The sequence below is a fragment of the Pangasianodon hypophthalmus genome, chromosome 6 (genome assembly GCF_027358585.1).
Source record: "Pangasianodon hypophthalmus isolate fPanHyp1 chromosome 6, fPanHyp1.pri, whole genome shotgun sequence".
Lineage (NCBI taxonomy): Eukaryota > Metazoa > Chordata > Actinopteri > Siluriformes > Pangasiidae > Pangasianodon > Pangasianodon hypophthalmus.
Genome location: NC_069715.1, coordinates 7,601,000 through 7,615,560, shown reverse-complemented (window position 1 = coordinate 7,615,560; position 14,561 = coordinate 7,601,000). Strand labels below are relative to the sequence as shown.

The 14,561-nt window shown below is 38.2% G+C and overlaps 1 protein-coding gene across 4 annotated transcripts in view; it reads left to right on the top strand.

The window, feature by feature from the left end:
• shank3a (SH3 and multiple ankyrin repeat domains 3a) overlaps positions 1–14,561 on the top strand; it is a 255,900-nt gene that overhangs the window by 160,582 nt on the left and 80,757 nt on the right. For all 4 annotated transcript variants that reach the window (XM_053235167.1, XM_034305464.2, XM_053235168.1 and 1 more), the window contains 3 exons: positions 2,924–3,040; positions 10,753–10,830; positions 13,150–13,216. In XM_053235167.1, coding sequence (XP_053091142.1) covers positions 2,924–3,040; positions 10,753–10,830; positions 13,150–13,216 — 262 coding nt within the window. The remainder of the gene's footprint in view (positions 1–2,923; positions 3,041–10,752; positions 10,831–13,149; positions 13,217–14,561) is intronic.

Sequence of the window (14,561 nt, the reverse complement as noted above, 5' to 3'; positions counted from 1 at the left end):
ACAAGGATAGTTAGACAAACGTGTGTGTGTGTGTATGTGTGTGTGTGTGTGTATGTGTGTGTGTGTGTAGTCGCCACTAATGCTCGTGTTTACAAATTCTCGCCGGAGGTTATAGTGTCATATAGACACTATAAGATCAATAAGATCAAGAGAATTATGGGACAGGTGGAGTGTTTCCTAGGCACTCACACACACACACACACACACAGAGCCAAGGCAGGAGCCTTGCCCAGAGAGTAAGAGATTCTGAGCAGTGCTTGAAAACAAGCTTTGGAGCATTATAAAGCACTTTGTTTTATTTTCTGCTTGTTTGTATAGCTGCAGAAATGTATTGTTTGGTGAAAAATCTAATTTTGGTGTTTCTTTAGTTTTGCACTGGAGATACAAGGCTACATATGGGCTAAGAAGAAAAAAACTAACTTTTCCATTAATGCATTTTTATGTACATGACTTGATGCATCATTAAGATCTAACTTTGACGTGCTGAAATGTGCTTGTTTTAGTATGAATTTTGCATTTTGCACTTTTGAAAAAAACCATTGACCAAAGCTGTCCTCACTTTCTCTCAACAAGTTCAGTGTCTTTTTCTCCACACACACACACACTTACCCTAGTTCATTCCTGACTCTGTGTGTGTGTGTGTGTGTGTGTGTGTGTGTGTGTGTGTGTGTGTGTGTATGAGAGAGTGTGTGTGCATGTGTGTCTGTGTCTGTGTCTATGTGAGCCATGAGAGGCAAGCTGACAATTGGAGACGTTTTGTCAAGTCAACTTTATTTATAAAGCACATTTAAAACACCACAAGGGCTGCCAAAGTGCAGCACAATAGAATTAATAACTCAACAAACGTATTATACAGGTATAAGACCGAATAAGAATAACTAACACAATAAGACAAGATATAAGCCACTAAACATAAAAACAAGAGGGCTAATAAAATAATATTAAAAGATAATAAAACATAGAACTAAAAATAAGCGGAACAAGTTTGTTCTAAAATTTTAAATAAACAAAAAAATAAAATAAGAACTAAAATGTAAACTCGCCAGCACTACACATTGGACATATAGCACCTCAGTGTCTTGAGTGAATAGAATTCAATTCAGTTTTATTTGTAAAGTGCTTTTAACAATGGACATATTCACAAAATGGCTTTACAGAAATATATAAATTCAGCATATAAATTTTATATTTATGAATTTATCCCTAGTGAGCAATCCAAAGGTGACACTGACAAGGAAAAACTCCCTGAGACGACATGAGGAACCAGACTCAAGAGGGAACCCATCCTCATCTGGGTGACACCAGATAGTGCGATTGTAAATAATTACCTTCTATAACTGTATACTGTATGGTCAAAAAGTGCATTTGTGTAACCATGAAAGTTCATAGTGTTCACATGAAGTCTATTTTGTTGAAGTTATCAACTGTTCACTGATGGAGACTTGAGTGCAAAACTGTTCGTGGGAATTGCAGTCCTAAAGCTATTGTAGCAACTGTAGTCATAAGCCATCATAGCAAACTGTTCATGTCAATTGAGGTCCAGAGCCATCTTTATGGTTTCTAAGTGGTACCATCAAATGTAATCCAATGGAACTTTAGGCTGTCCGTGTGGGGCCATCCTCAGCAGCAGCAAGTGGTTTCCAACCAGAAGTAGGGCATGGATCACTGGCATCCCTGGAGTAGCATCTGTACCTGGACAGAGAGAGAGAGAGAGAGAGAGAGATTGTTAGGTATGCTAATTGTCGCATAATGGTTAAAGAATATGTACATTGTGTGCAGAGTGCAAGCAGGGACTCCAGCAAGACTAGCTATGACAGCATAAATAAAAGGGGGAGCCAGAAGATAAAACAGACATGAAGGGGCCCTGGGACATAAAGCGGCCAGCGGCTCCACTGTCAACAAACCTGAGTGAAAGCGTGAGAGTGATAGCATCCAGACATCCCAGTTCACCACAACACTCTATGCCCATGAACCCTCCAGATCTGCTGCTTTAACTAAGAAAAAAATATTCACAAAAGGCTTGACTAAACAAAAGATGATAGATAGAAATATTTTCAAGTTGGATCGAGCTGGTGGTTTCAATAAAAAAAAAGCTAGGCTGTTCCATAACTGAGGAGCAATGACAGAAAAGGCAAGGTTACACTTATGCCTCAAACAAGACTGAGGAACAGTTAAAAGTAGCTGACCAGAGGACCTTAACATTCTGGAGGAGGACTGAGGACAAACGAGGTCCGAGCTAGGGCTTGGGGCCAGCCCGTGTAGGGCTTTAAAAACAAATAATAAAATCTTGTACTGGATTGTAAATTTGACAGGTATGCATGGTTTTGTCTTCGTGTAACCTATCCACTCTGGAGTCCTTTCACACACACACATCATAGCCTTCAGAGACATTACATTATCACACTCTGTAGCCCTCTATCTCTCACTGACACTCCCTCTCCACCTCCTCCTCCTTCCTCACCGCTCCTGTGTTCTCCTCTGACCCCCTCTCTCTTTTTCGCTATCCTATCTCTCTCGCCCCAGCAGTGAGGGCCTCTTGTGCAGTTTTTGAACCTGGCGTTTTTACACCCCACACTTCATTCATATGCAGAGAGGCCGTAGCTGAGTAATAGAGAATTAGATTGTGACATTGATAATACAAAACAATTGTGCTATCTCTTATATCAGCTGTGTGCACAGGGAATAGTAATATGAGAGAGCAAGAGGACAAAAGCAAGAAGAGAAAAAAAGAGTGGAAAGAAAAGAGAACAAAAAGCTCTTTCGGATATACGTGTCTCCAGTTAATCAGGGTTACGGTTTTGACGTATCCATAAATGGGTAAAATGTAAACATTACCAGCTGCAATACCCACACTCTCTTTCACATTCTTTTGTGTGTGTGTGTGTGTGTGTGTGTGTGTGTGCGCGTGTGCACGCGTGATCAGGCCTGTCGTCATGGACACGTGCAACATCTGGAGCATCTTCTCTTCTACGGAGCTGACATGAGTGCGCAGAATGCTTCTGGAAACACTGCCCTACACATCTGTGCCCTCTACAACCAGGTAAAACAAGCATATGCAGTTTCTATTCTATACAGTGCCATACTAAACACACATATATGCGTACTTCCATGCATAACTCCAACTATACACAGAAATGACAGAGGAATACCCATATGCCTGAGTTATACACTTTGTCCTTAGTGTTTTCACCAGACGTAGGTTCACCACATTAATGACCATGTTTAGCAACATTTTGCACCACCTAAGCAACATGTTTGCTAAGCAACAGTGACATTAAAAAACTGTTTATTGCAATTTAAGCTTCTTGGACAAAAAATTAGCCACGCTCACAAATAGCAGTGACTTACTGTGCAATGTCAGTAGGTTCCACCTGGATGAATGTTGCATGAAAGTGGATCATTAGTTGTTGGCCAGACTCTTAGAATTGAGTGAATAGTGTTATGGAAGTGGCAAAAGGGTGCTATCGCATTTGGTATAGCAAAAGGACACCTGTCAAAGGAAGTCAAACAGACAGCTCAATGGGTCTGTTAACAATGTGATAAACTTGTGGAATTATATGGAACAGCTTGGCAATCTGGGAGAGCCTCGAAGTAGAGCCGCTGATGCTCTGAATGGAGATGAGCCAGTTGACGTAGTTCGGGTACCTTACAAGGATGTTCACTGCTCAGCTTCTGCTAGAGCTACAGTATATGACAAAAGTTTGTGGACACCTGACCATCTCATTCTTATATGAGCTTTTTGAACATCCCAAACATATAGCCTGCCAAGTCACATTATTGTAAAACTATTGAATTAGTTGTATTAGTTGTAACACCAAACCAAAAGGAGCTCTTGCCTCTGGGACTTTTTGGCCGTTAGATTTCCGGCCACAGCTTACATGCTGGAATGTCAGTAACTCTATTCCACTACACTGTTTGTAGTTCTGATCACATCTCACTTTTGCAACAGCTTCATAATACATGGTTCCCAGATGATAGAGATGGACAATAAAATTAAACATTGATTTTTTTTATTATTTCGCTACTGTTTTCATTATTGTTTCAAACTCATATTCCGTTAATTCCAACCAGCCAAACTGAAAGCACATACACTGCTTAAACAGGTTCAAGGTTGTGGGCAATTTAAAAACCTCAGTAACAAATGTTGGGCCAAAATACACAATGCAAAATGGCTTTATACTTCACCAGCCATGTGAGAATCATGCAATCTGGCCTGTGTTTACTGGCGCACACATCCTTAAGTGGTCATTAACTGGCTGTAATTGGCACTTCTCTTAGTAAATATGGCTCGAAGTTGTGTGTTTGGATGCCTAGCAGAGTATCTGAACGTTTGCAGCAGATGTTTTGCATGTAGATTCAGACAGCGTGTCTCACCACAGCTCCTCTAACTTGGTGCCAGTCATATTCTAGTCACAGACACCTTCACACTCATCTCTGAATGGAATTTTTCCAGAAATGCAGACTGATGGTCTGGCAGAGGATCGGATTTCTACCTGAGTTATTAAAGTTTCTATAGGTGTAATGTTTATCTCACTGCACATTGGATAAATATGTATGAGGAAGCAGTGGGGTAAATGTTGCCACACTCTATTTGTTTCTTTGGAACAGTTCATTCTAAAACTCTTTTTTTTTTTTGGAACGAAACGTTCTACAATATCTGGCACTTGTGACACAACGGGCCTATTTTAATCCCATCTATCAATTTACTTGTAATATGGCAACAGATTGTTGTTTAAGACCAAGTGAAGAAGAGTTTAGGAAAGTTTAATTTCTGTTCTGATGAGATTGACTGAGTGCACATGTGCAAGCCAGACGTTTATCATTCTATAAAGAGACTCTTACAATAAATATGGCCAAAAACTGCCTTCTTTTCCAGAACGAGCAATTTGACTGACATGGCAGATCACTAACCACATGCCCCATATCCAACAAGCAAACATGAGATTATCTCATTTACTCACCAATTACTGCTTTAAATGAAACTCTTTATTAACTTTAAGCTATAAACATTTTCTGTCCATTAACTTTACCTTACCACGAAAAGCTTACTGTGACGTGATGGTCAAAAGTTTTCCAGTTGCTGGAAACTGGCCCTGAAAGTGTATACATGTAAGATTACCATAAAATTGTACAAAAGAAGCAGACACGCTGTGGCCCACTGACAGAGCATCTGAGGCAGAGACTCTGTGTATGCAAATGTTTACTTTAACACTTTACTAGGAACACCTGTACCCCTCATTCATGCAATTATCCAGTCAGGTATGTAATAAAATGGGACTGCTTGCATCCAGAGAACTTTAAATTAACAGCACACGTGATTTCGATTTTGGTTTCAGTTAGGTTTCATTTTCCAGCATTTCATTTCTGTGTCATACATCATGATATAATTATACTTATATAATAAACTACAATCATTATGTCGTGCCATATGCAAATATAAAATGAGGCTTTATACCAGCTGTAGCTGCCATTATAATCACACATTTAATCACACTGTTTGCGTTACTTTTTTTATCTAAGTAAAGACACAGCATAGATGATATAAACCATAACAACGTAATTGTAAAAGAATACTAAAGAATCCATCATTAAATCAAACCATCATTTAATTGAAGTGGTTCCGTATATGCACTTCCATAACCTCTTGATACAGACGTTGATGCAGATGTGAGTTGGCTTGCTTTCTAATTGATATTCTTGTTCCTAGTACTTTTCAGAACAAAGTTATACAATGGGGACCATGCATTTTAATTGCATTAATTATTCATCTGAGTCACCAAATGCAAAAAATCTTCACTCTGCACCTAAGTAGCTTAAGAGGTACATGTGTTTAAAAACCACAGTGATTTAAAAGATGTCTAAAATCAGGTCAGCACACTTGACATGTCTCAGCATCAAACTCATTTACATGTACAGCATCCTGCATAAATATATGTATGTATGTGTGCAGTATTGGCTATAATATACATACCATCAGGAATGGACAGTATGTATTTAAAATATAACATTTTTAAAATATAACATATTGTAATTCATATTTGTTTTTCATGGAAAGAGAGGATGCTTGTATATCATTTTAGTTTAGTGACATCATGTAAACAGATGCTCATGCAATTCTGTTGGATTTTAGAGTTGACATCCAGACCAGAGCTGCTCTAGAAATCCTCTGCAACACCTTCTGTTTGTGAAAAGGTCATGAGCTTTATTTATTTAAAGCAGGTTTGATTTTATATCTACTGTATGTTAAGCTTACATTAGCACACAGAAGAAAAATTTAACAGATTTAACAAAAATTTAAAATGCAAAATGCTTTACTTTATTTTCATACATTATTGGCTGTAGAATTTTGTAGTTTATTGTAATATACACTACTAGTCTATCACCAGTTAATAGATAAATAGATGAATATGAAAACCCTATATTTTAGCGTTTTTGTTTAAATTACTTCATTTAAAAACTAAAATGTCCAAATCTAACAAAAGAATAAAAATAAGTGAATAAAAAGTGTTTAATATTAGATATTTAATGAACTGAGAATGTTAGAAATGACTTTATTTTAATTGAACAGTCCTATGTCTAATCCAATTTAATCTAATCGGAAAAGGACAACATCTTTATCGCTCTAATTAGGCACTTTAAGGTACACCTCATATTTCTTTTACAGTTAATACGAGTGTTTTATCTATACGGTTAACAGATTTACCCTCTAGGTCCGTCTGCCTTTAAATAAAATAATCATTTAAAGTCCCATTAGGATCTGAGAATGAGCAGTTATTAAGTTCCACAAAGATTTAGCTTTCCTTATTTAATTACTATCCTGTGTCATTTTGTTTGGTCTGCAGCAATAATAGTAATTAAACTGTAATGAAACATAAGACACTGCAGATGTTCAAAAACTTTTGACTGGCAGTGTAGTTACACTTACAGTATGTTGTATTATGTATCACAATACAGAGGGCAGACAAAATAACAAACACCAAATGAGAAAGGACCTTGACTGTGAAGTGATTAAATCACAATTACAAACACAGCTGCATGGGTCAGTTATATCAGGGTAATTACCAATTAACAGCATGTATCAGCTATAAAAGAGATCTATGTGATTTCTAAACCATATGAGGCAACTAACAGAGTTACAGGAAGGCCAAAGAGTGGGTGTCTGAATTGCAGGTGCAATAGTCTGAAAAGTACAGCCACAAAAATAACCACAGAACTGAATGAAAACCTCTCTGACCCAGTCTCAAAAGAAACAGTACGTCATCTGCTTCACAAAGCTGAAATTTATGTCAGCGCTACCACTCAGGAGCCTTATGCATCAGAGGGCAACCTTGTGTATGAATCTGCATGATGTGGTGTAAGGTGCACCAAACCTGGAAAGTTAAGAATGGAAAAACATAATTTAGTCTGCTTTCACCTTACTTCCTCTATCTGGATGAATTTATGTTTGGATGTCTTCAAGCCACCATGCTTGGCACCAACTGTTAAGCACAGTGAAGGATCCGTGACGGTTTGGTACACCATCTCATGGAAATCTTTAGGTCCAGTGATTGCTCTGGACAGTCGTATAACAGCCAAAAATAGGTGGGAATTTTACAGGACCAGGTGCACCACATGGTGTTTGATGGACACCTGGATTTGGTCAAGTGTCTTCCATGGCCTCCTCAATCACCAGATTTAAACATCATTGAACCTTTAAGGGAAGTTCTGGAGCACAGATTGGGAATTGGATAATCCACCTCCTTCATTGCTTAAAGAACAAAGCAAGATTTCCTTGAATAAACGGTCCAACATTCCACCACAAACCACGCAGGACTTGTATCATAGCCTTCCAAGAAGGATTAAAACTGTTCTGGAGGTAAAGAAGGTAAATGATCCACACCTTAAAAACATGATATTAATATATTGAGAAGTGCTTCTGTTATTTTGCCCTTCCCAACATTTTGGTGTGTTTTCCTCCATCCCTGCTGATCAGTGAGAGCAGCTGTGAGTGTTCATCAGTGTGTGTTCACTATATAGAAGTGGTAGTTGTTTTTCTTCATTTAGTCCACTGCAATGAGATTACACCCGAGCTGACCCTCACTAATGTCACGTATATAAACTGATCAATAAGAGAGAAAAACAACACTCCAACACCAACGGAAACGCTTCATAGCTTTCTTTCATAACAATAAGGCATGCAGCTTAAAAGTACTAACACAGATTAGTATCTGGCTAGCGCTCCAGTATGGAGGTTCTCAAAATTTACAGTGAGTACAGATTTATTTAATGAACATACAGTACATCCATGTAATTCAACTATTCAGATATTAGGCTCATTATTTAAATGTATACAGTAATATTTGTCAGAGTCATATAGCGTTTTGTTTCTGAGCTTGACCCGGCTCAATGTGCAGATCATGCAAATGCGGTTCTGTTGTTGAGTCCATATATGGAAGCTAGAGTGGCTCTGGGTGGGTGTGTCTTCAAGTTCATATATGGAAGAATGAAGTCATTTATAAACCAATCATTCGTATGACACCGACATTTATACAAATGATATTTGTAAAAAGTCATTCATATGTCTACATGTTCACACTTTTTGGTAGCTAGCTCGCTAAACTAATAGGGTTTCTGTGAGCAAGTTTAAGTCATATTTATAAATGTTGTCATTCCACTGCTGCTAAAGTTAGGTAGCTAGCAAACATAATGTAACCAGATGGGATTTCTGCTGAGGGCAATTTCAAGTAATATTCAGACATGTTTTTCACTCCGTATGCTAGTCAGTTAGCTAACACACAACAAGATCTGTGAATGTCACACTTGTCTTTAGTAATGTCACACTATTCATACTGCCCATGGTGAAATTCGCTCAAAAGCAGTATGTAGTACACAGCTTGTGAACTACACGAGTATTTCCAGTATGCCAAAGAGACCAGGATGATGTGCAGTGTACGGTATGTGATGTACGTGTTGAATTTCTCGCTCTCTGTGTCTCTCTCTCTTTAGCAAGAGCTAAATTGCTTTTTAGTTTGCTCTGATTTTATTTGTTGTGACTAAGACAGTTATTAACAAATTATTAATTTTAATATAAATGTTCTTCCCTTTATAGGCTGTGACAGCCACTTAATAGAGAAAGGAAAATTGCTGTGTTACACTGCACTCCTGTTCCAAAATTAAGCCTGAAGCAGTTTTCACCTATCTTAAACACCTTCTTTACTGCCTCATTTTTGGCTGTAACCATTAAAAATTAAAACATTTCTGGTCACAGTAAATAAGAAACATGAAGCCATTTAACATATTCCTTCATAATTTGACTGACAAGATATTTCTTGCATCCGACTAAGAAATGGTGCAGTATACTGTATGCACTGATGCAGTATTTGGTGTTCTAACAAATCCAAAAACATGCGTACTGTGTGTGTGTGTGTGTGTGTGTGTTTGGTGTGTGGACAGACCCTCCTTCACAAATCCAACATTGCATACACACTGCTCATACTTACTTCTCCTCTTCCTTTAGCTTACTGACAGACTTCTCATTGCACAACCAATCCCTGAATATACGCCGCTGAAGTGAAACTAATAACGACGGGGAGCCGAGTCGAGCTTCATTAGTGTTTTTAGTTAGTAGAATTAAGCTGCTGAAATGTTTCATACATTATTCAGAAGCTCTGTTAATGTAATTAAACATTCATTTAGAGTCAAGGGCAGAGAGAACGGGAGTACCGTCATTCCTCCTCTCACCAGTAGAGGTCACCTACTGCCTATATCTCTGTGTGATGACCACTTCACTTCATAGACTGGACACAGTGTAGTGTAATAGAACAGGGTAAACTGTGTGATTGCATCTGGCCCACCTTCAGTAGAGTACAGATAGAGCCTGAGAATTCTGTCTATAAGCAGTGATCTTATAAAAATAACAATGCAGGCCAACATCAGTGACAAAACTGCTGGGATCTGAGGTGTTCCTGAGTGAATGAGAGAGAAAGAGAGAGAGAGAGAGAACTGTGGATAAATTGGAGGTTTTTAGAGTCTGTCTATGAGCGAGCCGCTCAATCATTACTCTTTTAATTCAGTCTGCTGAAATTACATATTGATTTTCAGAAAGGCTCAACCAGAGTTGGGCAAATCCACATTTACTGTATTTCATACATGACTGGCACACGCTTACACACAAACACACAAACACTCACACTGTTGCAATCATTAACACTAGAGGTCATCAAATTAAGCCCCACCCTTTGGGAGAGATTGTGAACTCTGTGTTTATTTGTAAGACAGAAATATATTCTGTGTGTGTGTGTGTGTGTGTGTGTGTGTGTGTGTGTGAGAGAGAGAGAGTGAGAGAGAGAGAGAGAGAGAGATTATGTCAGTGTTTGTGAGAGAGAGAGAGAAAGATAAAGCACTGAAGTATAGAAAGCGCATGATTTGTGTTTAAGCACTTGCACTCAGGCAGGCTCTTCAGGACTTCAGGAGGTGTGAGAGCTGTACTCATCTTCCACGCTAACCACTACACTTACAGAAAGTAGGACACAAACCCCAGCAGACTCAGGCTTACTTTAAACATGTCTAGTTCGTGTGAGTGTGTGTGTCCGATGCTGACAGACTGTATAAGAGATTGTAAGGTTGTGTGGTCAAGTGTGTGCTCTTTCCTGGACCCTTTTTTTTGTTTGTTTTAATTCTCACTTCCACCCAATACTGCCCAGAGACAGACCATGACATTAAAGCGGTGCCATGATAGCACCCCCCCTTTCTCTCTCTCTCTCTCTTCTCTAGGATAGCTGTGCACGTGTTTTGCTGTTCAGAGGAGCGAATAAAGAGATAAAGAACTACAACAGCCAAACTGCCTTCCAGGTGAGAGCACAGGTCTCAGCGTTCACACAATCCACTCAGCCGTATTTAACCTTACACTTTCTCTTACACTCTGTTGCTTTAACTACAGTACCGTATATAGTCTATTTTTTTGTGATAAAGCCATTTATTTTGAATGGCATTTTTTAGATAATCTGACTGTAGGCTGCTGTTGGTAAGCCAATTGATCATTCGTCTGTCATGATTTACAAAGCCTTAAAAACAAAACTGTTGACAACACAGGAAATTTCCATGCTGAACACATCAATATCATATATGCCTGGTCTTTGTAAATCTAAATGATATTTTAGTTACTGTCACATTCCTTCAATCTCTCATTTACATATTCTACCTGTGTGATAAAATATTCCATCATGATGATCAGCCGAAATGGAAGTGGGTGTGTTTTTCTTTAAATACTGTTTATATTGCTCTCTCAAGGTAAAGTCCATATACATTGGGTATTAAATTGTACACAGTGTAATTGCTGTACAATCTAAATAAGTGGTCTGGGTCAATGGGACTATTTATAAGTATTGATAAGTAGATTTGAGGGTTAAATTTATAAACACTCAGTTCCTTCCCCTGCCACCATTACACACTCTAAATTTTTATAGATCAAGACGAATCACAAAACATTTAATTATCAATTATATTGTAAAATCTGCGATATAGAATATATCACAGGATAAAACCTGTGCTATAGAAGAATGAGAATTGCACAGATTGTCACTGTCCACTGCCAAGAGTGGATTTCAGGTATATAAATAAATAAATAAATACAAAAGGGTAATCAGACATCACATGATTGTGTAAGTCAGATAGAGATCAAGCACAGCAAGAAATTAGTTTGGAGACCGCAGGCAACAAATGAACAAATGAATGAACTGAACTTCATTCATGTAGGCTTCGTTTAGGCATCAAACCGCACCAAGTATTTTACCATAGTTGTACCATTCCATATTTTTCTGATGTAATAATAAAGGACTCCAAAGTGAGGTCTTCCCCTTCCACATTATGCAGTGTTTGTCAAGCTTCAGGATCCATCTAACAGCACAGCAAGCACCAGTATGAAGCTAGGAGTTTAGTGTTTGGTTAATGCCCTAGAAAATACAGGAACTTGAGTGGAAAATAGCTTGTCAAAATGTACATCTTTATTTAAAATGTGATCAGGAGACATGTCACATCACAGAAGCATCACCAGGGATCAGGTTATGTTTCCCAAGTCTTAGCCTCTGGGTTCTCCAGTTTCCTTCCACCTCCCAAAATCATCCTCGTAGTTGGATTGGCTATGGTAAATTACCCCTAGGTGTGAAGGTGTATTCCCTTAAGGGAGTGTGTGAAGGTGTGCATGATGCCCTGAGATGGACAATGTAGCTGTCCCAGCTCGTTCCCAGCTCGCATCCAGTGTTCCTGAGATAGGCTCCGGATCCGAATGAATGTTTAGACCATTCTTCTTCAAGATGCCCAGCCTGAGGAAACATTCAGATTTTAGCAAGTTCACAGAGTTTAATCACTGAGAGAATACACACAAAATAAGAAACTCTCAAGCTTAATATAGATGATTATTAAGTATTATAAAGTAACAATTAATTAGGAATATGGGTGTGGGGCAGGGGTGAGGTTAAGTGAAGGCTATTATTATAATAAGGCTATTATTAAGGCATTGCCACTGGTGATATGTAAAGAAACATTTCAAATTTCAAAATCGTACTCATGCAATTCTGTGTCACCCTGTGAGGTGTATTTAGAGCTGATTCTCCCTATTTGAACTCTTGGTCCAATTGAGATTGACAGAGACTTCCAGCACAGATCAAAGTTAACTTGATTTCATAAAGGAAGAGAAGGCTAACGTGGCACTGCTGCACCCACAGATCCATTAGACAGCAGCCGAAGTCTGATGCAGCTCTGTAATGGAAAGAAGCTAATCAGCCCACGTGTTTAGACAGAACAGCAGAGAGAGAACACAAAGAGGGGGAGAGGCCAGAGATGGAGGCCAGGAGTAGGAAAGAGAGGGAGAATGCTAATTGTCGCACTGAGTTATGTATCATTAATGTGACTCCATTATATCTCCATATCAACACTTAACTCCATATCAACACAACTCCAGCTGTGTGTATAGTCAAACTCGCTGACCCTTTTCCAATGTGCAGCGCTCTAATTAACAACAATTTCACATTAGTCCTGCATTGTTGTGTAATGTGGATGTTACGCAACATATTTATAATTGTGATCATGTGAACATGTGGGTGACTGTTTGGATAATCAGTTAGGAAATAAATATCATAACCATGATTGAAATGTCTCATCCTCTTTCTTTAGGTGGCTATTATAGCTGGAAATTTTGACCTGGCCGAAATAATAAAAGTTCACAAAGCATCAGATGTTGGTGAGTGGATTGAAACCCAGCAGGTTATGCTTTTTTCTTCTCCTAAGTCATTATGCAATTACTGTATGATTTCACTGTAGCATTGTTTCAACCTACTCTTCATCTAACACGTCTAATTATAGAGGACAAAAAATTTTAACAGCTTTCCCTGTTCTGAGAAAAGAACAGAAAATAATTTTACTCTAAACGCACATATAATGGGAGCAGTTGTTGGAATATGTGAGTAAATGTTAAAAATTGGTTATGTAACATGAAATTCAGAACTACAGCCATCACACTCTAACCAACAAAGGTCTTAAGATCTTAATGCTATTTATGCTTATGTAGTTTCCTACTTTGCAGCACTGGAGCAATACAGCAAAAAGTCACTCTAGTTATATATTGTAGCTTTCTGCATGTGTGGATGGTTCCGCAGTTTATTCCAATGTCTCACCCTTACTTCAGTGTATAACTGCACCTGAACACTGTAAACTTGTACTTATAAACTAGTGACTATCTTATGCTCATTCCAGGACTCTGCATAATTTTCTCATACTTTCAACACACTTTTAGTACACTTTGTCTATCCAGAACAGGATAGGTTCCCCTTTGAGTCAAATTGTTTCTCCTTGCCACTGTCACCTCTGGGTTGCTCATTAGGGGTCTAATTCTACATCTGGATTTCAGTAAAGCTGCTTTGTGACAATGGCTATTAAAATAATTAAAATAGCACTATATAAATAAAATGTAAGTGAATTAAATAAAATTCATCTGGAGAAAAGTCAATTACTACAGTTACTGAAGTAGTTAGTCAGTCAGTTACTTCATGCCAAGTTCATCTGCATGAACTTTACCAAAAAAGCTAATAGAAAACAAAGGGTGTGATTTAGTCTTTTCGTTCTGAAGAAAAAACAACAAAATGGAGTGCTCCCACCAAACTTTTGCCTTACCTTGTTTTCTTAATATTGTTTTTACTTACTGTTGGAAAAAAATAAGCTAGCCTGTGTTACCACTACATTCTCTCCAAAATCACATGACAAAAGGACACCCATAATCGCCTTTGTGTCACCTCTGTGAAAATCTGGTGTGACCATGGCTTGCTAATTTAGCATGTTTCGCTAAACATTTACTGATGCCCCAACAACTATCCTCAGACTTCCATTATATGTGAAGTTTTTCTTTCCTTTTTTTTCTCAAATTTCAAAATTCTGGTACACATACAGATAGAGAGAGGGATTAGTTTGAAAAATGCTGCAGATTTCTTTTACCTGCAACACAGCAAACCCCGTGTGTGATTGTCATTTGCAAAAGAATACAACATCATTCTAGCCACCAGTCTGTAATTAAAGGATCACATCATGGCGCT